The 27,250-nt window shown below is 56.7% G+C and overlaps 1 protein-coding gene across 1 annotated transcript in view; it reads right to left on the reverse strand.

The window, feature by feature from the left end:
• Positions 1–637: 637 nt before the first annotated feature.
• The window catches only part of arid1ab (AT-rich interactive domain 1Ab), a 52,905-nt gene continuing 26,292 nt past the window's right edge, over positions 638–27,250 (reverse strand). The window contains exons 4-20 of the mRNA XM_064348093.1: positions 25,607–25,723; positions 16,717–16,957; positions 15,803–15,892; positions 15,369–15,536; positions 14,278–14,611; positions 13,539–13,666; positions 12,968–13,068; positions 12,595–12,804; positions 11,828–12,032; positions 7,157–7,289; positions 6,722–6,897; positions 6,434–6,575; positions 6,196–6,318; positions 5,812–5,908; positions 4,772–5,597; positions 4,523–4,653; positions 638–4,211 (exon numbers count right to left, since the gene is read on the reverse strand). Coding sequence (XP_064204163.1) covers positions 2,247–4,211; positions 4,523–4,653; positions 4,772–5,597; positions 5,812–5,908; positions 6,196–6,318; positions 6,434–6,575; positions 6,722–6,897; positions 7,157–7,289; positions 11,828–12,032; positions 12,595–12,804; positions 12,968–13,068; positions 13,539–13,666; positions 14,278–14,611; positions 15,369–15,536; positions 15,803–15,892; positions 16,717–16,957; positions 25,607–25,723 — 5,187 coding nt within the window. The 3' untranslated portion in view covers positions 638–2,246. The remainder of the gene's footprint in view (positions 4,212–4,522; positions 4,654–4,771; positions 5,598–5,811; positions 5,909–6,195; positions 6,319–6,433; positions 6,576–6,721; positions 6,898–7,156; positions 7,290–11,827; positions 12,033–12,594; positions 12,805–12,967; positions 13,069–13,538; positions 13,667–14,277; positions 14,612–15,368; positions 15,537–15,802; positions 15,893–16,716; positions 16,958–25,606; positions 25,724–27,250) is intronic.

Below are 27,250 nucleotides of genomic sequence, written 5' to 3' on the forward strand. Positions count from 1 at the left end.
GTAATAGCTTCAGAGCGTTTCTGCTAATGACCGAACAGACGGAGCTCTCCACATGTGCGCCGACACAGCCAGAGGGAAACCGTTGGCTGCAGGGCAAATGCGCCGCTGCTCCTTAAACTATTACTTATTTATTTTATTTAACCTTTATTTAACCAGGAAACCCCCACGAGATCGAAATCTCTTTTGCAAGGGGGCCCCCGTATGCATAAAGATGGCTGGGTGAACACAGTAAAGGCATTTTAAACGACGCAGAGCATAGTGGAGGTCTATGCGACAAGTCGTAAGCATGCCACTGCTCAGACGTGCTATAAAGCAAAAGCACTGCTAACATGACTAAGCTGTAAAAAATACTTTGGCTTTTTGTGATTGGGCCGTAATCCCGAATCCACTGTTTTGTGGTGCGGCAGCTGGCTCCTCGGCGAAGTGGCCCGCCGTCTGAATGAAGGCATGTCAGGTTAAATGAACCGTAATGTGGGTCAATGAGACCGAGCCAGAACCCGAGGGCCAGTCGCGACTCGCATTATCCTAGAAAGCGCTGATCCTCCAAAGCCACTTACGCAGGCGCTAAAAATCACAGGGCGTACGGCGGGAAAGCGTCGACATCGTGGCCTTCGACCAAATGAATAAAACCATCACAAACGTCTTACGAAGATTTAATGTACATTTATTCTTAACACGTGGAACATATAGTATAAAGATTTCATACTGAATAAATGATATTCATTAAGCCAAAAAAGGAAAAAAAGAGGAATTTACATCAAGTTTTTTTAGCTACATCGTCTGAAATACAAATATGCAGAATCCATATCACTGGAAAAAAAAAAAAAATCTCAATTTGTGTTTCTTCATCTGGGTTTTTGTTTCGTCGTATAAGGAGCTGAAATCGAACTTGGAAGAGGTTTTTCTTTAGTCTTGTTCTCCACACCTTTATCTGAAGGGAACGAAAAACGTGATCTGCCTGAGTGGAGGGGGGGACAGCAGCTGACTGCGCACACAGCTCCAGCTGCGCATCTCACCGGCAGGGGGGTGGGAGGAGGGGGAGGGGCTGGCGCAGGGAGGGAGGAGGGGTTAAATTATCGTGGGGCGGGGCTCGATGCAGGGCGGGGCTTCGATGCATGGAAGTGAAGTCGTGTAGTAACCTTTGAATGATTAAAGATAAAAAGGGTGAGGAGCTTCAGAAGTTTTGAGAAGGAGCGAGAGAGCGAAAGAGAGTGTAATGTACAATGTCATATATACACTGCAGCCGAGACTGCGTCTAAAGTTGAGAACCAGTCCTAAGAGGTGATGTCTTTAAGGGTCAATTCATACAATCGAGGGTTAAAGAGAAGAGGTCAGGGTGTTGTAGGTCCACAATACTTTGGGGGGAAAGCCTTTTTTTCTCTCTTCAACATTAACTAAAAACATTTTTAAAAACTACAATTCTGCTGCGGAGCCAGCGTTTCTCAGTGTGAAACAGTATTATTACAGTATGGTTACAGTTTTGTTTAAGGTGTACAGTACAGAAAAAAGTCCTACAATCTACTGCACGGGCCTCCCATTTAAAGACATCTGTTCACAGCCGATAACCTGGTTCTTGTAGGGCAGAATATAGAGCATCCAAGTTACAGCAATTATACCACACAAGAGTCCAGAAGTCTGGTTAGCCTCCAAATATGAACCATAAAATTGTATTCTCCGTGCGGCCCCTCCCCCCCCCCCACGAGGAGAGGGGGGGCGCACGTATCCCCCAAACTCACTGTAAACGAGACAGCAACTTTGGTTACAGTTTTTGTTTTTCTATTTTTTTTGTGTTTTTTTTTTCATTAATTTTTTCATTTTTATTAAAAAAGTCCTTCCCGTTAGGCAGCACACTCCCCAAGGCCGGCGCCCCCGATCCGTTCGTCTTTATCCACGCTAGTTTTCACCGTTTTCTTTTTTCCCCGCTTCCTTTTCTCGTCGTTTTGTTTTTATCATTCGTTTTTTTAACCCCCTCCCCCCCTGTTTGTCTTAGATCCATCGCTCCTTCATGAGATCCTTCCTTTAGTGAGAAGCAGGGGCGAAAGGGGGGGTCGGACAGTGGAATCAAGAGGTGTTTTTTGCATAAATAAAAAAAAAAGGACAAAAAACAGTCGGTTTTGCTCTTAGCTTCCTCCACTCGCGCGCGACGGCGGGCGCGCAAAGAAAACGGGAGGGGGCGGGGCCGGGGGCGGGGAGGGCGGGGCGGCGGGCGCGGGAACGGAGAGCGGCCGAGGCGTCCCCCCCGGCTGTCATGACTGGCCGATCAGGTAGAGTACGTCACAGATCACGTGGGACACCAGCGAGTTCATGAGGGGGGACACGGAAATGTCCAGTAGCCGCGACTCGTACAGCGTGAACTCCGAGTGGTTCTCCTCCACCTTGGCCATGGCGTGCAGGGCGCGCGCCGCCCGCCGCATCATGTCCACGCTGGTGGGCTCAAAGTGCGCCTGCAGGTGCAGCAGGGAGCTCTGGCTCTGCTGGAACTGCGTGGCGGCCAGGCTGTCCTCCAGGAAGCCCAGCAGGTTGCCCACGCTGCCCTTCTGCACGGCGATGGCGCGCGCCGCCAGGCTGTCGCCCTGCGCCAGGTTGGCCAGCAGCACCACGGCCATCTCGCGGCACACCGGCACCTTGCGCTCGCCCACCAGCCGCACCAGCGTGCCGTACAGCTTCTCCAGCCGGCTGAAGGGCGGCGTGGCCAGGATGAGGTCCACGTTGTTGTCCTGGATGCTCAGCTTGCTCAGGGTCTCCAGGACCAGTCTCTGGGGCGAGAGCGAGCCGTTGGCCCCCAGCGTGGGGAAGGGGTCCAGGGCCTCGGCGGAGGGGCAGACAGCCCAGTGCAGCAGCCCGTCCAGCAGGGGGAGGCAGATGCTCTCGGGGTAGATGGACAGGTCCAGCTGGCCCGAGATGTTGGCCAGGGTGACCAGGCTGTTCTCGCGCAGGAGCTCCAGGCAGTCCCACCACCACTCGTCCCTGTGGCCGGCCACGCCCCGCTCCTCCTCCTCCTCCTTCTCGTAGGTGAGCGGGGCCTGCTTGCGCTCGGGGTGCCGGTGGTGCAGCAGGATGAGGCGGCCCAGGAGCAGCAGCAGGCCCGGGTGCTTGGACATCTCGGGGTCGTTGCCGGGGACGAAGGACAGGCTGCGCACGATGTTGGAGACGCAGACGCAGCGGCGGGCCAGCGCGTCCTGCCAGTCGGACAGCGTGCTGAGCGGCGCCTCGTCCTTGCTGTGCGGCTCGTCCTCCAGGATCTTGATGTTGCGCCGGCTCTGCGCCGCCGGGCCGATGCCGAACAGGAACTTGCCGTTCTCCTGGAAGCCGTCGGCCGCCGAGCCGCGCACCGCCTCCTCGGTGACCGAGCCCGGGCGGGCCGACAGCACGTCGTCCACGGTGGCCGTGAGGCCGGCGCCCGCCGCGCCCGTCTCCGGCGGCGGGGGGTCGGGGGCCCGGGGGGCGGCCTTCTCCTCCTCCTCGTCCTCCTCCTCCTTCTTCTCAGCGTTGGCGGCGCCGGCCTTCTCGGCGCCTTCCGTCTCGGCCTCGGCGGCGGGGGCCTTCTTCCGGGCGGGCGGGGCGGCGGGCGGCCGCTGGCGGGCCTGCAGCAGGTCGGCCCGGCTCTCGAAGTGGGTCTGGATGTGCTCGGTGGTGTCCCCCCCGCCGATGCTCCAGTGGACCAGGCCGCTGTCGAACTCCTGCGGCCGGCCCAGCTTGCCGGAGCAGCCCACCACGAAGGGGTCCTTCTTCCGCACCACCTTGATGGGGAGCTTGTCGAACTTGCTGGCCTGCTTGGGCTTCTCCTGGGGGGTCCCCGGGTCCTGGGAGGGGCCTGCCGAGCTGGGCTCTGACCCCGCCTCCTTCTCCTCCTCCTCCTCCTCCTCCTCTTTCTTCGGCACCGCCTTCTCCTCGCCGCTCTCGCCCTGCGTCTCGTCCCCGCCCTCCTTCTTCACCGCCGTCTGAGGCGCGGTCGCCGGCGTCCTCTGCTGCTGCTGCTGCTCGGGGCCCTCGCTCTGATCCTCGTCCTCTTCCTCATCCTCCTCCTCGTCCTCGTCCATGTCCTCCACCTCCGGCTCGTCCTGCTCGTCCTCGTCCGCCCGGTCCAGGGCGTTGGGGTCCAGCAGGGTCCTCTGACCGGGGTCGCCCACCTCGTACTCCTTCAGGATGCCGAAGATCTCGATGAGGCAGCGGCGGAAGTACTCCACCACCAGCTCCAGGAAGCCGGGCAGCTGCGGGCGGAGCCGGGGACAAGCGTAAGCACAACAGACCGGCAGAGTGCAGGATGCACGAAACACAGACACGCAAACAGGGCGACATAGCTCAGGAGGTAAGACCGATTGTCTGGCAGTCGGAGGGTTGCCGGTTCAAACCCCGCCCTGGGCGTGTCGAAGTGTCCCTGAGCAAGACACCTAACCCCTAACTGCTCTGGCGAATGAGAGGCATCAATTGTAAAGCGCTTTGGATAAAAGCGCTATATAAATGCAGTCCATTTACCAAACACATTCAGCAGTGCGCTCACCGGGCCCGCAGAGCCACTCACCTGGCAGAGGCTGAAGGTGGAAATGCTGCTGTCGTCGTACAGCAGGATGTTGATGGTGTCCAGAGCCCAGGTGCTCTCGGCCAGAAGGCCCGACTTCAGCGACATCATCACCCTCCAGGCCTCGGGGGCCCCTGCGGAAACGGGAGGGAAGGGAAAGGCAGCGGCGTTAGCGGCGCGAGGCCTGACAGCGCGTGAGGACGCGTGGCGGTGCGTGACGGTCGGCGCGGGTCGGCGGGGGCGGGGCCGTACCGATGTCCTTCATGGTGAGGCGTCGGCGGGGCTTGAGGACGGGCTGGGTGGCCTCCACGGAGCCCGGCGGGAAGGCCACGTCGCGGCGGATGAGCGGCGACTGCACGGGCGCCTGGGCGATGTGCGAGGCCGGCACGGGGGGCCCCGCCTTCTGCATCTTGATGCCCGAGTGCATGTAGGGTGACTTGCTGGGCGACGTGCGGCTCTCCATGGGCCGGGGCATGGGGGCGGGGCTGGACACCTGCGGAATGTGGTTCTGCATGGACTGCGGGGACTGGTAGCTGGGCTGCAGGGGGCGGGTCATGGGCGGAGCCGGGCCCGCCGGCCCGTAGGGCGGCTGCCGCTGGCCCAGGTGGCCCGGCCACTGGCCCTCGTGGTTCATGCGCTGGTCGGCCGGCATCATCTCCTCGGAGCGGCTCATGCCGTGGTAGCCGGGCCCCTGGGCGGCCACGCCCGGGCCCTGCCTGTTGGGGTAGCCCGGGTAGCCCATCTCGCTGCGGCCCTGCCACATGCCGCCCTGGGGCCCCTCGGGGGCCGACTGCATGGGGCTGCCCATCATCTGCGGGGGCATGGCGGGCTGGGCGTTGTGGCCCCCGGAGCTCTGGGGCCGGTCCCGCCCGAAGGGGAAGGGGAACTGGCCCTGGGGGCCGGCGGGCCGGCGGTCCGAGCTGGGGTAGGCGCCGTACTGGTTGTACATGTCCTGCTGGGCCTGGGGGGCGGTCGGCGGGGGGGCCTGCTGCTGCCCGCTGAAGGGCACGTTGTACATCTCCCCCTCGTGCCGCTTCGCCGGAGGACCGTAGCCGCCATCTACTGGCCGCTTGTAGTTCTGCAGAGAGAGAGAGAGAGAGCCCCATGCTAACACCACACTTTAATCATGTGCTAATCGTTATCATCAGATTAGGTAAATCACAGCGGTACATTCAAACATGCTTTACTTTAGTCATTTACAACTACGCTATTTTTGATGACAGTATTTAACAGCTATTTAAGGTAAAAAACCAGCTGGTCAGATTCATTGGTCGGCTGCTGTGGATACTCACAGACTGTTGTTGTGGGTACATTCCAGACTGCTGATTGGGGTATGGGCCACCAGGGGGAGCTCCTTGGCCAGGGTACTGATTACCATAGGAATCGTGCCTGCGAAGACCCAGCATGGGAATATTGGACAGACGCCTAACGACTCGCTCTAATCAGTGAATTCATGCAGTCTCATGGACAAGCCCGGGAGCGTCTGGATGACACGCTCTCCGCCGGGCGAAGGGAGGGCGGAAAGAACCGCGCAGCGGACGGGGGGGAGAGGCGGACGACGCTCGCAGAACCCAGCAGAGCTCTGTGAGGTTACGGGGTGCAAACAGGACGGGGAAAGTCCGGCCTCTAGCCTAAAAGTGAAACCCATTCTAGCGTACCCCGTCCCGCGGGCTCACCTCTGTTGCTGTGGGGGGCAGCGGTTTGGCGAGTACATCCCCGTGTCGGCGCTGGAGGGCATCATGTTGGGCTGCGGCGCTCCGGGGCCCATGGTGCCGTCCGGGCCCATCCCGGGCTCCTGCCTGAGAGGCACACAGTGCCGGGGGGAGGAGGGCGGGTCAGATGAGCCGATGGCCTGAACGTTCGCCCGTGAGGTAGTAGCCCCCCATTCCCCCCCGCACGGCGCGGCGGCCTTACCTCCGGTCGTAGCCTGGTCCGTAGGGGTACTGCGGCCTCTGTCCGAGCGGCATGGTGCCGATGGCGCCCGGCGGCCCGCGGCTGTACTGGTCCCCCATCCCGCCGCTGGAGCCCTGGCCAGGGGGCATGAACTGCTCCCCCGCTGTGGAGACGAAGGCGGGGGTGAGACCTTGCGGCCCTCCAGACCTGGCCCCGCCCACCACACTCAACCCCGGCCCCACCCACCAGACCAGGCCCCACCCACCTGGCCCGTCCACACCCACCCAGGAAGCCCGCCCTCCCGCTCACCTTTCCGCATGGCGCTGAAGGGGTCCTTGTTGGGCTCGTAGGGGCCCATGCGCCCCATGGTGTCCGGGGTGCCCATCCCGGGCTGGTAGCCCGAGTTGGGGGTCATGGAGTTCCTCCTGGGGAAGGCGGGGTCACTGCCGTCAGCAAAGGGGTCCTGCAGACTCACCACACTGTTCCTGAGAGAGGAGGAGGGGGGTGCAACCACATCTCAGTTGAACTACAGCACAGGGCGCAGGGACACCAGAACACAGGGCCTACAGCACAGAGCTTACAGCACAGGGCTGAACCTGAGGATCTATAGGATAGGACAGAGTGTCAGAACAGTCAAACAGCACAGTCTGGAGCAAGATGGAGGGGGAGAGAAAGGGTGGAGGGAAAGAGGGAAAGAGAAAAAGAAAGAAGAGAGAGAGATGGAGGAGTGCATGAAGGACATACCTGACCCCAGGCATGGGGGGCATCTGGCTGTGTGGGGTGGAAGCCGGGGTGGGGGGCTTCAGGTCCCCCCCCTCAGCCATGGAGCCGGTGGAGGACTGGGGGGTCTGGGGCCCTTGCAGAGAACCAGATCCCGCTGGAGAACAAAGCGCAGAGACAGAGACCGTGAGCCACACACGTGTGCTCACACTCACGCACACATCAGAAACAGTGACACCCGCTCACACACCGATATTCACTCACAGGTGGACACCTATATAACTACAGCCAAAGGCATACACATCAAACTCAGAGACACACATGAACAAATAGACAGGTACAATGACAGGCACACAAACTTGCCAGAGACCGGGAACGGAAACAAAAGACAGACGGGGCCAACTATAGGCCACAAAATAAGCGCAAGCGGCAGGCTTTTCCCAATAAACCACACGTCAAGTCATTGCTCAGAGTCACTCATGACAACCCACTGAAGTGCAAGCCGGGAAAGAACGCAGAAACAGCTCTAAACAAACGTTCCTACTGAACAACGTCTCAGCATAATCAACATGAATGAGGGCTGTGGGGGAGAGAACAGGGACCAGAAGCACGTCTGTCATTTAACGAGGGTGAGGAGCGGCGCAAAGTAAGAACGGTACCGAGAGAGGACCAGCCCAACACACAGGGCCAAACGAACTTAACGAACGTGCGCTTAACGAGCCGGCAGAGACCGAGGCCTGAACACGGCCTTGCTTCGGTCTGGCAGACCCAGATGAGCAGCGCCGCCCAGCACTGCCAATCCTAAACGCTGCGTCAACAGCTCCTCCAACGCTCCCGGGGACGTTAATCAGTTACTGTTTAAATAATGAGCGCAGTAAACGTTTATTGTTTTCTCTAGGGTGAGAGATGTAAATGATACATTATTACTATTATCATCATCATCATCCAAAGCACTTTTAAACAATCCGCAAGGATCGTTTTTTGGACTCCAACTCCCATAATCCCCTTTGTTTCCGTAGCCCTATGCATTTTTAACACACCTCACTGTGACCGCAGTTCATTTTTTTTTTTCCTTCTTCATCATCTCATTAATCTACTGCCATATTTTCCATTTCAAGCTATTTTTGACCATGGTAGTATTCTGACTGAAAACGAAGGGCTTATACGGTTTAAAAACAAGTTACTTTCTTCACTCAGGGAATATTGTTACCAATCTGCCTTCTGGCTGAGGGTATACCTGCATTTTGGTTGGACTAACATTTAATCTCCCAACAAGCTAAATGCATTAGCATTTTCTGAGACCATTAATTACAGCATTAACACCCAAGAAGCTACTTAAGTTTTAAACCCTTAAATAATTAAAAATCTTCCATTTGAAGTTTACCAAATTTGTACATGAGCAGCATTCCTAAAAGCTCCATTGTGCAGTGTGGCAATGCTGAGAAGCTCTGTGATCTCCACATAAAACTTATCCTTTAGTTCACCCCAGTCTGGGCGCACCAATAAGATTGGAGCCTGCGTCATTGGTTTCAGCCTGCATGTGAGTTGTGTGTGGCCGGGGTCGGGTTGATGGCCCTTTGCATGTGTGTGTGTGTGTGTGTGTGTGTGTGTGTGTGTATGTGCGGTGTGTCTGTGTGTGTTGTGTGGTGTGGTGTGTGTGGTGATGTGTTCGAGTCCTGTGTGGCTGTGTGTGTTGTATATGCAGGTGTGTGTGTGTGTGTGTGTGTGTGTGTGCGCGTGGTGTGTGTGTGTGAGTCCTGTGTGTGCATTTCAGTGTGTGTGTGTGTATATGCAGGTGTGTGTGTGTGTGTGTGTGTGTGTGTGGTGTGTGTGTCCTGCGTGTCCGTGTGTGAGCGCGCGCGCATCAGGACTTCTCACTGTTAGCATGTGGTGTCTGATGACTCAAGCCTTCCATTCATTAAGTTGCACACTGGCAGGGGTCAATGGCAGGTCACACTTATTCACATTTCAGCTCTCCACACAAACTGCCCCGCCCCTCTCCCGGGCAGGGATTTCCCTCCGTCAGGGAAGGGAGGGGGGCTGAGCCAAGAGAGAGAGAGAGAGAGACAGCGAGAGGAAGGGGGGGTGGAGAGTGGGGGGAGGGGTGGGCTAGGGGGCGGGTGCTGGCGTCTTTACGCCTCCCCTCCCCCTCCCATTCATCATTTTCAGCTCAGAAGAAAGCGGTGGGGATTTCTGTGAGCAGACTTGCCCCCCACCCCGTCCCCCCACCCCCTCCCCGCTCCCCCCGGACCCCGCTGGCAGGACTGGCCCGCGGACACGCGTTACATCACCGGAGATCCCCCTGCCCCGCGCGTGACAGCTCACGGGCCGGGTCGACCCCACGCTGGCGCGCCGCGGGGGGTGGGGGGAGCGAGGGGGGGGGGGGGGTTGCCTCGGAAACCCCCCGCCCGCTCCACTGGCTGCGCGTCACGTCCCCCCAAACCGCGTGGAATTCAAGGACGTCTGAAGGACTGCTTTCAAAGTTTCGCAAAGCCTGAGAGAAGACGAGGGGCTCTTCAATCAGGAAGCGTGGACTCGCCCGGACCAATGGCTTAATCACTCATTCATTTCGCTCCACGAGTCAGATAAAATAAGCCCGTCGCGTTCACGTTTCGGAAAAGATCTCTGACGTGCTGAAGGAGGTCAGGCAGCAAGGTACCGTCACAACATGAGCAAAGACAAACAAAATGACTGAATACGTTCAGCGCTTCACTGGCAATTCTTTTTTTTGGCTCACTTTTAGTTTGTTTCTGCAACCCTTTTTAAAAACAATCAATCTAAATTTTAATGCTAATGCTCACTGATTTTATATAATAAGTGCGTGTCATTTTAATGCATCGTTCAAAGAATAATGTCATCCGCGAAATGAAGAAAGTGACAAATTAACCCAGCCAGGACACCCATTCACAACGATGAGTTAAGACGACCCAAAGCCGCCAACGTTCTCACCAAACAGAAGTGCCCCGGCCAGCAGCGAGCACTGACCCCACCCCCCCCGCCCGTCACAAGGCCGTCCACGGTCTTTAAGGGGACCACAGCGATGTTTTCATCAACTAAAATTATGACTATATATTTCGTCCACGTGGCGAGATGTCAAAAACAACGGACGATAAATGGCTTTTAGAAGAGAAAAATGATGAGACCGAATTGAGTTTTCTGAAGAAGCGGGTCTTGACATTAACACCTGCCACCGGCCAAATGAGTGCAGAATTTGGCAGTGGTGCGTAACTTGTTCACTCGTACTAGCCTCTTTTGGCCGGTGACCATTTGGCAGCATTTTCTACAAAAAAGTTAATATTGTAGTTTACGAAAAGCATCTGACATAGTTCGGTCTATTCGTTGTGATACTACATGATACTACAACTCCCATGATGACTGTGTGGACCCTGTGCGCTCATCCCATTGGCCATGTGCTTCGCCCTCTCGCTTTCGCTACCCCTCAGTGGGAGAAGGCGAACTTTGCCAAAATCAAAGATGTGAACACTTTGTACTCGCAATGCAAAAGTGCATGTTTTATCAATATTATGTAAGATCGTGGATACACGTACTCTTCATTCTCTACACTGACATTTGGAGAATATCCACGGCAAAGATCACACACACATGCAGTTTACTCAGGTCGGATAGCGGTAATGGCTTCTGTTCAAATAAAATGTTATGCCACTACAAATGCATGCAGTCACATCGTCCAATTACCTATAATATAATATATAATTACATTTATGTAAATCAACAAAGTTTAATCAACAAAAGCTATGAGGTTCCGCAGTTAAATTGTCCAATTACCTGTAATATAATATATAATTAAGTTCAATCAACAAACGCTGTGGCTTTTTGAAAAAAACTAATTTGTGTTTAATATTATTCTTTAATGCCTTTATTGTCTTCAGAAAAGTAAAGGTGCTTTGTGACGGTGACATTCACACTGCAGCTGGGCATTGCTGCATGCAGATGCATGTTCACTCATGTAAAAGGGACATGCAATGCCACTACTGACGTAGTAGACAAATCTCTGAGCATGTTACGTATAAAGTATTTTATAGCCATGGCATTTACTGGAGGCAGGGCATTAAATGCGACAAAAAATTAAGTTCTAAAATCTAAAAAATTAAGGACTAAAATGTGACTAAATTTTTTTTTTAATTGACTAAAATATGATTTTAGTCATTTTTGTCTTGACTAAAATTAATGAAGATCGTATAACTAAAGCATGACTAAAACTAAAATGCATTTTAGTCAAAAGACTAAGAGACCGTGACTAAATCAAAAAATGGAGGCAGAAACACCACAGGTGGACCATAAACCCGCACCAAGGACTCTCTAAGCCCAGTACCACCGAGGCGCCGTCGCCGTCACACGGAGCCCAAGCGGCGCGCGGCGCTTTCCCGTTAGCCGCGCGGAGCCGTTTCACACGCCCAGCGGCGGCGGCGCCCGTTAGCGGCGGCAAACGAGCACATTAGCACCGCGCCTTCCGCCGCGCGGTACAGAGGCGCTAAACAGGAGCGGAGGCGGGGAGAGATAAATAACACCTCTGCCGCAGGAAGCCCCGGCGCCCGGGGCCCGCGGCGGGGAAACGTGTCAGGGCATAAAGCGCAGGGGCCGGTACATTTACACAGAAACAGCAGAAGGAAGGAAGGAAGGAGGCGGCAGAGACGGACCAGGCCCGAAGCCTGGGGCCGGAGTGGCGGCACTGACCCGGGGACGGGGGCTGGATCTTGGGCTGGTTCTTTTTGGCGTCGGTGGTGAAGATGTCGGGGGGCGGGTCCTCGCCGCGCTCGATCTTGCACTCGAAGGCGTACAGACACTGGATGTACTGCTTCTTGAGCGAGCTGGCCGCGCTGCTGGACGTGCCCACGTTCAGGTTGGTCGCCAGCTCCCGCCACTTCTTGTTCTTGTTGACCTGCGGACACGGGGGGCGGGGGGAGGCGCGGCGTTACAACCAGAGGCCCCGCCCATCCCACGACTCACGGCGGGCTGACCGGGCTGACAGCCTTTACTGATGACAGCGGAGGCGATAAAAAGCCCTGTCCGCATTTACAGCACAAAAACATCCTTCACAAGCGTTGGGGTTACCAGGCTGGATCAATAGATCCCAGTCAGAGAGCAGGTCGCTGCTCGACTTGGCACGGTGTCAGACTTCCTCCAGTAATTATGCCTTCTGCGGTTAACAATGTAGCCCTCATATGGGCCTGAAACAGTGTAGCACTGACAAGCCCGCGAGACCCCGCCCCCATGTGGGAGGGGGCCTATCGCATGGCTACTCATACAATTTCAGGCACAAGCTGGTTTTCCGGGAAAATTGGCCTGTTATGGCCACCGTATCTTTATAATTTTAAGTGCTTTAATCTTTAATGTCATGCTTAAGGTATGAATAAACCCACCTTGTCACGACACACAATCGAAATGTAAAGAAAGGAAATCTAAATATTCTGACGCGGAGGCCTGCGATTGGCCCAGCCCACCTGCGTGAGGCCGCCGATCTCCTTGACGGACACGTAGAGGCGGAAGAGGTCGAGCGGCTTGCGGCCCACGGCGGGCAGGTTGGTCATGCCCATGGCTTTCTCCTCGGCGAAGGCCAGGTAGCGGTCCACCCACATCTTCCTCTCCGGCTCGGGGCCCAGCTCGTACAGGCGCGTGATCTTCTCGTTGGTGGTGGTGGAAGAGTTGGACTTCTGTGGAAGGAAGGGAGGGAGGCGGGGAGGCGGGGTTAGTCCGGGGACTCTGGGTTAATCTGATGCACGCGCTGGTGCTGACGCAGAGCGCGCCGACCGGGTCGCACTGTGACCCCCGCGGCGGTCGCTACTACTTCCAGGGCATTGAAGCGACCGGACGTACCTTTTTGGATTCGGGTTTGGGGGTCCCGTCTGTTTTGTTGTTCATCTTTTGGGCCAGGTTTAATTTCACGTCCTGGGCGAACTCTGGACCCGGACACATGCCTGGGACAGAGAGAGGACGGGAGAGGGACGGGGGGATGAACAGGAGCGACGGAAGTGGATATCAGCCATTATTTTACTGGCTTCAGTAGATTCTCAGTGGCCTTCAGTTCTCATAAATATGCATATCAGCAGAATTACTGTAACCAGGGAAACTAATGAATACATCAAATGTTAACAGCCAAAAATAATAATAATACACACGTCTATAATGTATATATATATATATAGAAAAAATGACATTATGTAATGAACGTGTGTATATGTGTGTGTGGGTGTGTGCCTGTGTGCATGCGTGTGTGATCGTGTCTGTATGTGCACGTGCGGGGATGTGCCTGCGTGTGTGTGTGTGTGTGTGTGTGTGTGTGTGTGTGTGCGGGGATGTGCCTGCGTGTGTGTGTGTGTGTGTGTGTGTGTGTGTGTGTGTGTGTGTGTGGTCCACGCAGCGGTGGCCAGGCTAAGTCAGTACTCACCCGCAGTGTTGTTGGCCATGGGGTAAGGCCCTCCCTGCGGGGTCATCATGCCTGGCATGCTGTTCATGGTTGGCGCATAGGGGGCGCCAGCTCCCATCATGCCCTGCGCCATCGGGTACCCAGGAGGCCTGAGGGGCACGAGAGACCCTCTCCATCATAAAGCCACGGCCAGCGTTAGAGGTGATTTTCAGGGTCTCAGACCGGCCTAGTCCTACAGCACACCTTCAGTCTCTGAGGCCTGACCAGCTCTGCTTCCTCTGCTCTGCACATCTACCTCAGCCCTGCGTTCTCCTGCCCTTCCTCTGACTCACTCACTACATCACTTCCTGTCTCTGCTGGCCTGGTCTAGCCTGGCCGCTGCCGATCCACCTTTAAGGCAGGAGAGAGCCGAGGAGAGTTACAGCCGGGGGGAGCATCGCAGGAAAACCACACACACAGCTGAGGACTACAAATACCAAAGAGAAGATCACAGACAAAGGAAGACTCCTAAGTCAGAGGAACAGCCAGAGCCACAGAAACGGAGAACCATAAAGGCATGGATAACACAGACACAGGAGCAATCACAGACACAGTGACTAACGTGAACACGAAAAATCACAGACACAGGGGCTAACGCAAACAGACACGGGCTAACTCAGACACAGGGACTGGGGAGGACTGCACAGACAGACGCAGAGACAGACGCAGACGTGGAGGCGGAGCGAGGGGGAAGCGGGAGCGAGGGGGCGGGGCGCAGTACCTGCTGTGCATGGAGTTGGTGGAGGCGTGCTGCATGGCGGCGGCGGCGGCCTCCTGGGCCTTCCTGCTCATGCTGCCCGGGGGAGGGCACATCCCCGAGCCCACCTGAGGGGGCATGTTGCCCATGTTGGGGCCCATGTTCGGCCCCATGTTGGGGCCCATGTTGGGCCCGTAGGGGCGCGCGCCCATCTGACCGGGCCCCATCCGGCCCGGGGGCATCCCGGAGTACGGCGGCCCCCCTGCCTGCCCGGACATGGGGTTCATGGCGCCGGCCATGCCCGGCCCGGGGTAGCTGGCGTTGGGCATGCTGCTGTAGCTGGGCTGCCGGGGGTACCCTGCAGGAGGGAGAGGGCAGGTTAACCAGTGAGGACAGCCCAAAACCCATCAACCACACCCTTCTCCACATCACCCTCCATTACACCACACCCCCCTCCGTCACCATCCATTACACCACACCCTTCTCCACATCACCCTCCATTACACCACACCCCCCTCCGTCACCATCCATTACACCACACCCTTCTCCACATCACCCTCCATTACACCACTCCCTTCCCCACATCACCATCCATTACACCACACCACCACACCCTTCTCCACATCACCCTCCATTACACCACACCCCCCTCTGTCACCATCCATTACACCACAGCCTTCTCCACATCACCCTCCATTACACCACACCCTTCTCCACATCACCCTCCATTACACCACTCAATCCATTCATTTTCATTTACACCAATTAAAACAGCCTAATGTGTGCAAGTACGCCAAAACACTAGAGCAGTATTTAAACTGACTGCTTGGATGGCAGACAGACGTTTTAACTAGACCTTTAAGGAAATACTTAGTCTCTTACATACACGTGTGTTTATATGACACGTATGCATATAGAGACACACCACATGCGCATATCGATGTAGACACGCTCATATTAACTGTGAGCTTCAAAGACTTCTAGTTGAAAGGCTTCGTCTGAAACGGCGAAGCAGCCGGGAAAGAGGTGGAGGCCCTCTGAAGGAGCTCCGGGCGTAAACAGAGCTGCTTCTGAAGCCGCTCCAGAGCCGCGGCACCGGGGCCCGCCGAGCTCACCTTGGGGCCCGTACTGGCCGGCCTGGGGCCCGTAGTTGCCCATGGAGTTGTTCTGCTGATAAGGCCCCATCCCAGCATGCATCTGGCCTCCTGAGGACTGGCGAGGAGATAAGGCGGAGCCAGGCTGGGGGGAGCCGTACGGGGTCATCTGAGGGTTACGCATGAACACTGCAGGGAGGGGAGGAGAGAGAGAGAGAGAAAGAGAGATGTGTCCAATGATCTAGGCTCCATTCCAGCTTCAGTGAAATAGTAGGGCTACTGGAACAACCATTCTGCGAGACCGAGAGAGCTGGACAAAATTTCATTTGCTTCAGCAGTTATTTGCTTCCAAGGTACATTTGTTAGAAAACATGAAAGAAGCAGGTGGATCTAGGAGAGCAGTGCGCTGGGAGCAGAGGCTCCCGGGACACTCGCGGGCGGGGCAGAGAGCTCACCTCGGTCCTGGCCCATGGCGGACTGGCTCATGGACGTGTGCAGGACTCCGTCCGACTGCACGCTCGGGGGCCTGGGGGGCATCTGGTTTCCTGGGAGACAGAAGGGAGGCGCCCGACCGTCAGACCTGCAGCTGGGGTGAACTGAGGCCAAAGGGCTGCGTGCAGCTCCAGGCCTTTCCAGAGCTAAGGGAGGCCAGCCTCGGGGCTCCAGGCCTTTCCAGAGCTAAGGGAGGCCAGCCAATCACAGCCATGCTAACGCCCTCGGCCAGCAGGGGGCGGTGCTTTCACCATCCACCGTTCTGAGCTGCGTAGGCAAACTCAGTGGCCCCATAATTTATCTGATAGACGTTTAGACGTTTATTTAGAGTTGGCCAGCTAACCCGCTGGCAGCTTAAGCTACGGCAGCCCGTCCGTAAGGAGCAAAAATGAATGTCCGTGAAAGACCGATTAGCCTTACAAACAGGAACGCAACCGCGCAGCTACGCAGTGCATCTCTTCTTAATTGTTTCGTCAATAAACATGCTTGCAATAAATGCATTTCACAAACTTAGTGAAGTGATCCCAGCGGCTTTCGATAAAACAATCGGGTTTTAAAAACGTGCTCCTTTTGAGAGGGAAGTGGTGTAACAGAGCGGTGCAATCAGCACCGTTGATTAATACACCTTATTAGTTATTTGGCTGTGGTGAGATATTTTTCTTGATGTTTGACTTTGTGTTATCAGGCCATAATCACAGCTACTTCTGTCTCCCTAATTATGAAGATAAGCATTTTTTCAACAGCATAAATAACCTCTGAGCAGTTAAAGTGATGACCACAATTTCATTCTGTTTCAAATCTGATAATGGGAATCTCCCCACGGTCTAGAGGTAGCTTCATTTCAACACAGCCACGTGTGTGTGCGTTGGGGGCCCACCTGGCACGGCGTTGGGGGACAGCGGGCCCGAGCGGGACTGCGTGACGCTGGCGGGGGACCCCACGGGCGAGGGCGAGGGCCCGCGGATGCCCGGGAGGTGGGGCGAGGTGTGGGGCGAGAAGGGCGACTGCGCCGGGTTGCTCTGCTCGCCCTGGCTGCTGGACACGCCCGAGGTGCTCACGCCCGGGCTCAGAGCGCCCTCTGTGCCCGTGGGCAGGTCATCGATAGAGCCCGACAGATCCTGAGAGAGAGAGAGAGGGAGAGAGAGAGAGAGAGGGAGACGGAGAGGGAGAGAGAGAGAGAGGGGGGAGAGAGAGGGAGAGAGAGGGGGGAGAGAGGGGTAGAGAGAGAGAGAGGGAGGGGGAGAGAGAGGGAGAGAGGGAGGGAGAGAGAAGGGTAGAGAGGGAGAGAGAGGGAGACATTATTTACCACAGGAGCCTGTACATACATGTGCATGTTTTGAAGGGCCTTGCACAGAACAATAAAACCGTGACAGACAGAGAAACGCCTGCTCTGAAATGAGACTGAAACGCACTTGACCGGGAGTAGAAATACGAAAACATCGAATACTGAGCCTTGAGAACCATTTCACTGCCAAGCAAACTGCAAATCTCTGCACTCAGCTTGTCCTCTTCTGTTCCGCACAGAAAGTTGGACGCTCTTAAAAAAAAGCGTGGTTAGGAGCAAATGAAGTTGGCAGAAACGTTCAGAAACTCAAGAAGTCGGAGCGGTTTTATTCTGGAAGCAAGAAATGTTTTCTTTTCTTTAACAACTCGGGATTTTAAAAAAAACAGGAAGTTTCCGGAAGTGCTGGAGCAGATTAAGCCTCGTATTTGTTCCTTATGTGAGCCGAAGCTCGGCTGCAGACACGTGCAGCGCAATCAGAGGGCTGAGCGGCTATGCAGGGCTGAACGGCTGCCGTGAGCACACACACGTGTGTATTCACAAGCAAGCATGTTATGAGGTTTCTGAGTGTGTGTGTGTGTGTGTGTGTGTGTGTGCGTGTGTGTGCATGTGTGTATGCACGTGTGTATCGTGTGTGTGTGTGTGTGTGTGTGTGTGCGTGTGTGTGAGTGTGTGTTGCGGTATGATTGTGGTGTGGTGTGTGTGCGTGCGTGTGCGTGTGTGTGCATGTGTGTATGCACGTGTGTATGTCTGTGTGTGTGTCTGTGTCTGTGTGTATGTCTGCGTGTGTGTGCGTATGTGTGTGTGCGTATGTGTATGTGTATGCGTGTGTGTGCGTATGTGTGTGTGTGCGTATGTGTGCGCGTATGTGTATGTGTATGCGTGTGTGTGTAGTGTATGTGTATGCGTGTGTGTGTGTGTGCGTATGTGTGCGCGTATGTGTATGTGTTGCGTGTGTGTGTGTGTGTGCGTTGTGTAGTGTATGTGTAGGTGTGTGTGTGTGTGTGCGTATTGTCCGTAGTGTATGGTGGTGTGTGTGTGTGTGTGTGTGCGTATGTGTGCGCGTATGTGTGCGTGTGGTGTGTGTGTGCGCGCTGCTGGACAGAGGCCAGCTACTCCCAGGGAAACTCTTGCCAGAGGCTGGCAGCGGCCCTGGGGCTGGAGCTGCTATTTTTGGGATGTGACCTGAGGAGGAAACCCCAGAGGGAGGGCCAGCAGGGGGACAGGGAGCGCAGCCCCATTCACACTTCCCCTGTCCCGCTGCCAGCCCCTTACACAGCGGAAGAGCCGCCAGCCAGCCCAGCTGAGCAGAGCAGCACAGAGCAGAGAGCAGTACAGAGCAGCATGAGCAGAGCAGCACAGGGCAGCAGAACACAGAGCAGCACAGAGCAGAGAGCAGTACAGAGCAGTGCAGCACAGAGCAGAGAGCAGTACAGAGCAGCATAAAGCATGAGCAGCACAGAGCAGAGAGCAGTACAGAGCAGCATAAAGCAGAGCAGCACAGGCAGCAGCTACAGAGCAGCAAGAAGCAGAGCAGCACAGAGCAGCGAAAGCAGAGCAGCACAGAGCAGAGAGCAGTACAGAGCAGCATGAGTAGAGCAGCATAGAGCAGAGAGCAGTACAGAGCAGCATGAGCAGAGCAGCACAGGGCAGCAGAACACAGAGCAGCACAGAGCAGAGAGCAGTACAGAGCAGTGCAGCACAGAGCAGAGAGCAGTACTGAGCAGCATAAAGCAGAGCAGCACAGAGCAGAGAGCAGTACAGAGCAGCATAAAGCAGAGCAGCACAGAGCAGAGAGCAGTACAGAGCAGTGCAGCACAGAGCAGAGAGCAGTACAGAGCAGCATAAAGCAGAGCAGCACAGAGCAGAGAGCAGTACAGAGCAGTGCAGCACAGAGCAGAGAGCAGTAAGGAGCAGCATAAAGCAGAGCAGCACAGAGCAGCAGAACACAGAGCAGAGCACCACAGAACAGAACAGAGAGCAGCACAGAGCAGAGAGTAGCACAGAACAGCAGAGTAGAGCAGCACAGAACAGCATGAGCAGAGCAGAACAGCGCAGAGCAGCAGAGAGCAGAGCAGCACAGAGCAGAGAGCAGCACAGAGCAGAGCAGCACAGAGCAGAGCAGCAGAACACAGAGCAGAGAGCAGAGCAGCACAGAGCAGAGAGCAGCACACAACAGCACGAGCAGAGCAGCACAAAACAGCACAGAGGAGAGCAGAGCAGAACACAGCAGAGCAGAACACAGCAGAGCAGAACACAGCAGAGCAAGCCTCGCTGCATCAGGGCCAGGGCGGGGCTCTCATTTCAAACCTGCAGTGACTCAACCTGTCTGTCACGACTCCCCACACACACGCGCACACACACACACACACACACACACACACACACACACACACACACACACACCGCTGTCCCAGCACGTACTCTGCAGTCATCGATTCTTCACAGCTCAATATTGCACAGCAGCACCAGGGCCTGTTCTGCTGACTGCACAAGCTCCCCAGGAAATGTAATTATATCTGAGGCAGCTAGACCTTTCACCAAATACAGACCTCTCATCACAGCATAGAGCCGGGGGGGGGGGGGCTTCAGAGCCACCGGTTATGCCCAGAGATGCTCAAACTGCTCGCTCCAAAACACCAGCTTAGTCTACTTTCAAAAAAATCTACATTAAAAAACATTGAACTTGGTGACAAAACCAGACGCATCAAGCTTTGGCAAAACCGAATGAGAACAGACACGTCTTCCTGTTTTCTGGCTCAGAACAAGGATGCAAGACCCCGCAGGACCCGAGACAAATTTAGCGCTCCCCGAATTCTCGGGACAGGGGGCCGCGTTCCCGCTGCCGCCGGACTCCCAGAAACCCCGGACCCCGACGCGAGGGGAGGCCAAGGCGGGAGAGCAGGCGACGCGGCGCGCGGCGGTCCGGCACAAAATGGCGGACGGCGCGTCAACACCACGCCGCCTGGCGAACTGCCTCCCGTGCGGTTTCTACTTCGCCGTATTCGATTCACATTTTCTCCTCCCCTTTCCTACGGACGCGGTCTTCCTTTCCCGTGAAAGGCTGTTCTCCAGCCTGCGCGTCATAGAGCACTTTGACTGCACAGGACACAGCTTCCATCAGGCTGCTAAAGCAGGCCTGAATCACCGAAACGCCAGTCCCCCGAATAAAGGTGGGGGAAAAAGGAGAGCGGGATCTTTGAAAAAGAGCGAGAGAGAGAGAGAGAGAGGGAGGGATAAGGGTCAGGATTTCCACGCGACCTGGCCGCCTGGCTCTGGCAGCCCTCCCTCCCCACCCCCCCCCGCCGCTTCCTGCTGTGTAATCTCACACACGCGCTCATTCATCTCCTCGTGGGAGGAGGGGAGACAACAGCCATGCGTCTCCGGGGGTTGCCATGGTTACGGAGGTTTAGCTCCGCACGTGCTGACACATCAGATGCGAGCGGACCCCTCCCCCTCCCCCTCCCCCCCCGGGGCCCGTGGGGTCACGCCGCTGTCTGAAGGGCCCCGCTGTCATTGTTGCAGGAAGTGCGGAGCGGCTCTGAGCCGCGGGGTCAAAGGTCAAACGGCGCCGCTAGGGACGCTAACGAGGTAGCCGGGTACGCTCTCGCATACAGGACCTGGATCACAGCGCACGCACGCGCTGACATAAAACTGCAGAGCAGCGCGCCCAGCTGCCACGACGGCTCGCGTGATGTCCCCAATGCAGACGGGCCAGCGCTATCCCCGAGGGGCGAGCCTCTGTCCCGGGACCATGAGTCGGGCTGCGCTCACGGTGGCAGCGGACAGAGCGGGGGGGGGGGGAGGCCAGTGTCGGGACGGGCATTACACAAAAAGCAGCGTTTCCTTGACCCTGCAAGCCCACGTCTGCGCACGTAGAGGTTCACCACTCTGTCCACCACAGAGCAAACAGCAAGTTCCTTCCCCCACACCTCCCTCCCTCCCTCCCTCCCTCCCTCCCAGCGTGTCTCACACCCTCCCCGTGACAAACGGGCAGCGCTGCCACAGTTCCACACTCTCCAGCCGTCGGCCTTTCACAGAGCGTCACCCCCAGGGCTGTGGAGTAAATAAAGCTTTCACACCTCCTCCTGCACGGGGGGGGGGGCGGGGCGCTGGCGGCCGGCGGGCCGGCGGCGGGCCTGAAGCGCTGGCGGGGTGGCGCTCTTTACAGGGCCCGCGGGCAGAGGCGCCGCTCGGGTGGGGGCGAGAGAGGCGCAGGTGAGAGGGAGAGCAGGTCTGCGGGGCCCGAGCTGCCTGAGTGCAGAGCCGCGTTCGGCCATAAGGGGGCACTCCTGTCCCACACTGGAGAGAGGAGAGGCAGGGCCCCACAGCTCAGCAGCACTGCTCCACAGTGTGTGTGCTCCTGCAGCAGTGCGCTCTCTCTCTCACGCACACACACACGGTCACACACACACACGGTCACACACACACACACACACACACACGGTCACACACACACACACACACGGTCACACACACACACGGTCACACACACACACACACGGTCACACACACACACGGTCACACACACACACACACACACACACACACACATGGTCACACACACACACGGTCACACACACACACACATGCATTAACGCTCACATACATGCAACACACACGCTCACACACTCACACACAGAAACACGCATGCATTCATGCTCTCGCACACACAAACACTCACATGCAACACACACGCTCACTTACACACACATACACAAACACACACACGTGTACACACACCCACCCGCATCACACACACGCATCATAAACACGCTCACAGACACACAAAGGCACACACAATCCCTCACACACACGCACACACATATAAACATACAAATCTCTCACACGAGCATGCAGAGCTGGTGACACGCAGGCAGATCCCCCTCACAAAGACTACAATCCCCAACAGCCACTTCACCAAAACCTTCTGCCCAGTCACTGGGTCTGGTTCACAGTGGACCCTCCCATTTCAGCACCATTCTGTTTCAGGACCATCCCATTCAGGGTTAAGTTCTGTGGGTCACGTTCTGATGCGGGACGGGGCGTGGCGGCTCCCAGATTTCTGGAAGACGGAAGCGAGCGCGCCCAGGACGCTTCCCTCCGCCCCACGGGCTAGGTTCTGGAGGAACGGCCTGCTTGGTCACTCGCTGGCGCCGATGACATCATCGCACCAAGTTTATAAAATTGTAGGAAAATTGCAAAGTTTCAAATGCAGGCGTGCTCGCAAAGGGCACGTTTTTAGCCATTTCAGGTAGCTAAGAATCTATTTTCCGTTAAATCAATAACTAACAGCAGAAGACAGGACCAAGTCAAACTCAACTGCAAATGGGAAGAAGCTGAGGGACTGTGTGAGGCTGTGTGTAAGTGTGTGTATGAGCCTGTGTTTGAGCCTGTGTGTGGGCCGTCTGTTTGCCTCACAATAGCAAGGCCCCCTGGGGGGGAGGGGAGGGCACCTGTCCTAAACCCACCCCCCCCTCCCCCCGCTACACATCCGGAGAGGAGCAGGAGAGCCGCTGAGGAGCGCGGTGTCACTGACAGGCGCTGCGTTTGGAACGGGACGGCGGGGCGGTGGGAGGGGCGGCAGGGGAACGCTGTAGAGAAGCGTGCGCAGGCAGGCAGTGCTGCAGCACTCCCCCCCAACCCCCCCCCGCCCCCCCCCTCAGCCTTTGTGTGGGGCTCAGCGAGGTGGGCGGGGTTCCCGCTCAATCACGACCCTGAGAGAAAATTCCTCTCCCCGCGAAACCCGGCTCCGCGAACCCGCCAGCCTTCCTGCCGACGGCCCGTCCGAATTCCGCTTTCAACAGCCGCCGAGCGGGGAGAAGGAAAGAGCGAGCGAGCGAGCGAGCGAGAGGGAGGGAGGGAGGGGAATGAGCAAGCAAGCAGAAGTGGAAAGTGGGAGGGAGGCAGGCAGGCAGGCAGGCAGGCAGGCCCCGGAATCTGAATAAGACACGCGCACAGGAAGAACAGGCCCGGAGACCAGAATAGTAACAGGAAACCGGCCCCGGACTCTGAATACTGCAATACTGCAGCTTCGCAAAACAAGGTCGCGCTGCACAGGGCTGTGAAAGCTGATTTACACAGAGAGACGAGAGGAAGAGAGAGAAAGGGAGAGCAGAGGAGAGAAAGCAGGCAGAGAGAGCAGGGAGGAAGGAGTGAGAGGAGAGAGGGAGTCGGGGAGAAGGGAGGAACACAGAGAGAAAGAGAGAAAAAGGAGTGTGAGAGAAGCAGAAGGAGAGGGGGAGGGAGGGAGCTAGGCAGAGGCACAGAGAGAGAGAGAGAGAGAGAGAGAAGCAGGAGGAGGGGGGGAAGGCAAGGCTCGGGAGATGAAATGTGTCAGGCTCAGCAGTCTGACTGCGCTGCCTGTGCGCTCAGCACCAAACGCGCTGCGCTGCACGGGTCTGGGGCGGGCCTGGGGGAGACGGGGCGGGGTCTGATGGAGAGACGGGGAGGGGTTTGGGGGAGAGACGGGGCGGGGTCTGGGGGGAGAAGGGTCGGAGTCTGAGGGAGAGACAAGGCGGGGTTTGGGGTAGAGACAAGGCGGGGTCTGAGGGAGAGATGGGGTGGGGTCTGACAGAGAGACTCTGTAGCAGCTCTGTAGCTGCTGACTGTATTCGGAGTGTGTGTGTGTGTGTGTGTGTGTACGTGTGTGAGAGAGTCTACTCTGTAGCTGCTGACTGTATTCGGAGTGTGTGTGTGTGTGTGTGTGTGTGTGTGTGTGTAAGTGTGTGAGAGAGTCTACTCCGTAGCTGCTGACTGTATTAAAGGTGTGTGTGTGTGTGTGTGTGTGTGTGTGTGTGTGTGTGAGAGAGTCTACTCTGTAGCTGCTGACTGTATTCGGAGGGTGTGTGTGTGTGTGTGTGTGTACGTGTGAGAGAGTCTACTCCGTAGCTGCTGACTGTATTCGGAGGGTGTGTGTGTGCGTGTGTGAGAGAGTCTACTCCGTAGCTGCTGACTGTATTCGGAGGGTGTGTAAGTGTGTGAGAGAGTCTACTCTGTAGCTGCTGACTGTATTCGGAGGGTGTGTAAGTGTGTGAGAGAGTCTACTCTGTAGCTGCTGACTGTATTCGGAGGGTGTGTAAGTGTGTGAGAGAGTCTACTCCGTAGCTGCTGACTGTATTCGGAGGGTGTGTAAGTGTGTGAGAGAGTCTACTCTGTAGCTGCTGACTGTATTCGGAGGGTGTGTGTGTGCGTGTGTGAGAGAGAGTCTACTCTGTAGCTGCTGACTGTATTCGGAGGGTGTGTGTGTGTGTGTGCGTGTGTGAGAGAGCTGCAGAGCTGACTGCGCAGGGTGTGTTTGTAGAACACACAAAGCTGCACACTGTCTGCGGAACCTGTCCGGCTGGTTTTTCTGGGCCTAGCCGAGGCTGGGAGAGAGAGACTCATCTGCGCGGAAAGCTTCCCGCGGCGCCGGGGGAGGGGAGGGGGGGGCGTCACATGACCAGACTAATCTCCCTCGCAGCCAATCACAGCCGACCCAGAGCCGTCTGGACCACGCCCAGCCTGAGCCACTACCCGCAGCAGCCCAGCGCTCCAGCGGCACTTCCTGCATTACCGAGCCCCGCTCTGGAGATCGGCTCCATGTATTTATAGCAGTTAAATTGTGTTGCGGCGGTTTATACGCGCACAGCGGCTTTTAAACCTTTAACGTCAGACCGGTGTGTGTGCTGAGGATCACACTTTGAACATCGGAAGTTTCCAGTAATTGTCTTATGCTCTATTGTCCGTGCTCAAACGTACACGTTATCTTTAATGCAGTGTTTGCTTAGTCCTACCAACGGTTGCACAACAGCGGCAAATAAATAAAGAGCAAACGGCCCTGAGGGGAAACTCCCCTCCCTGCCGCCGCTGCTTGTGAATGAAGGATGCCCTGTCTGATGACCTGCTAACACAGCTCCAGAAGCGCCGCCATTAGCGGCCGCTTATGGGTCCCGTGTGGCGTATCCGCCTAAAGACCCGGTCCCAGCAGCCCGGCATCGGGGCCGGAGCGTCCGGGCGCAGACCGCGGGTGGGGGGTGGTGGGGCGGGGGGGTGGGGGGTGTTTGGTTCGCAAGGCCTCCCCCACCTCACTGCGTAAGGCGGAGTCCTCCGCTCCACCGGGGGCGGTGAGGAGCAGCAGCCTCGGACAGAGCGCACGGCGGAAGACTGAGGGAGCGTGTGATGGGCCGTAGGAGAAGAGGCGTCCTGGGTGGGGAGCTAACAGGAGGTGTGTGCTCGGTGGGGAGTTATAAGGAGGTGGTTCAGGGAGTTATAGTAGAGGTGTATGCTCAGGGGGAGGTAAAAAAAGGAGGTGTGGGGAGGTGTATGCTTGGGGGAAACACATAAGGAGGTGTACGCTCAGGGGGGGGTGTAAGGAGGCGTATACTTAGGGGGGAGGAGGTATGAGGAGCTGTAAGGAGGCGTATGCTCAGTGAGCGGGAGGTATGAGGTGTGAGGTGTATGCTTTGGGGGGGGGGGTGTATGAGGAGGCGGCGGGGGCACTCACAGGGAGGCTGGAAGGCCGGCCCTGCAGCCCGTCCTCAGGGCCGCTCTTGCTGGAAGCCATGGGCTGGCTGGAAGGCGGAGCACTGGACTGCGAGCTGAAGGAGTCCTGGGACAGCTCCTGAGAGAGAGAGAGAGGGAGAGTGAGCGAGCGAGGAAGGGGACCAGTGGCCTCCGAGCAGACACAGTTCCGTCCTGAGACGGAATCTTCCGGAAAGGCTCCCGGCCGCACTCCGGTCTCCCTCATTGGCCACCTGCCGGGCTGCGGGCGGAGCATTCCACAGCTACAGCGCCGAGCGCCGATAGCAGCAGCCAGAGATCCTCACCAGGACCCCAAATAGATTCTGCTGCCGCGTTTTATAGCCCATTTAGCCGGATAAGTGCGCTTCCTGAGCTGAGTCAACAGCGCGCTCCATCACTTCGCTTCATCAACATTAGAAAAAAAAAAAAGCCCTTCGCCGTGTCCTGGGCGGGGTCGGGGGTCAAAGACGGCTCTGGAGGAGAGCGCCCGGGAGCTGCTAGCGTCCCCCGCGCCGCGCGGCGGCGGCGCGCCGTGATTCACTGAGCCCATTATAAACCGTTCTGGGAAATCGCCCAGCGAGACAAATAATTACAGATGACACAGTTTGGCAGTCCTGCGGCAGGAGCCGGAGCTGGAGCTGGAGCTGGAGCTGGAGCTGGAGCTGGAGCCGGAGCCGGAGCTGGAGCCGGAGCTGGAGCTGGAGCTGGAGCCGGAGCGGGAGCTGGAGCTGGAGCTGGAGCCGGAGCGGGAGGCGGAGCCGGAGCCGGAGCTGGAGCTGGAGCTGGAGGCTCTGGGGCTCCTAGTTCACACAGCCTCCCAGAGGAGACTGGGCCTCCCAGAGGAGCCGCACAGGGAGGACTGCAGGGAGAGGTGAAGGGAGGCCTCTATAGATGAGGCCTTTATGTACCAAAAGGAGGGGGAACTGAAGGCTCAACTGAAGGACGTTAACACCAGCGTCCAGGCACAAAAAAAATCTGGCTGCCTTAATCGTCCCTTAAATTTGATTGGCTGCACAATTCCGTGAACTGCCCGCCCATTTCGATTCCGGAGTTGAGAGTCGAGTTTTCCGTTGACTTGCGCGATTACTTTTTGAATTTAAAAAAAAAATGAAATGAACCGAAGTTCGTGTCACATGACCTGCACTGGGTTACGGGAGGCAGACGGACCTCCAAGTGCACCCCGAAACACAACGGGGGGTCCCCTTCCGACCGTCACCGCGTGACACGCCAACGCGCGCGCCGCTGCGGCCTTCCCCCAGCGCTCCGACTGTACCGCGGCTCCTAAGGCTGCTGGTTCATTACGGACACCGTCCGCTTCCACACCGTCTAGAACATTCACGTCGAAGTCAGCCTTGAAGTCACAAACGCTTGCAGTCGCCCGAGGAACGCGATGCCGAGCAGGCCAGCTGGAAATCGGGCGCAGAGACCACAGACGCAGGACCGTTTCAACACCTCCGCGAGTTCCATTTAAATGCCGAAAATGGAAATTTCACAGCAGTCCACCGACACGTATGACATGAGGCAGTGAGAGACGTGACTCTTTCCAGCTAGCAGACAAGCTTCGCGCCAACCAGCAGCACACACAAAACCGATATGCCACAAATTTACTTTAAACAAATGTCATTTT

This window comes from Anguilla rostrata, chromosome 8 (genome assembly GCF_018555375.3).
Source record: "Anguilla rostrata isolate EN2019 chromosome 8, ASM1855537v3, whole genome shotgun sequence".
Classification (NCBI taxonomy): domain Eukaryota; kingdom Metazoa; phylum Chordata; class Actinopteri; order Anguilliformes; family Anguillidae; genus Anguilla; species Anguilla rostrata.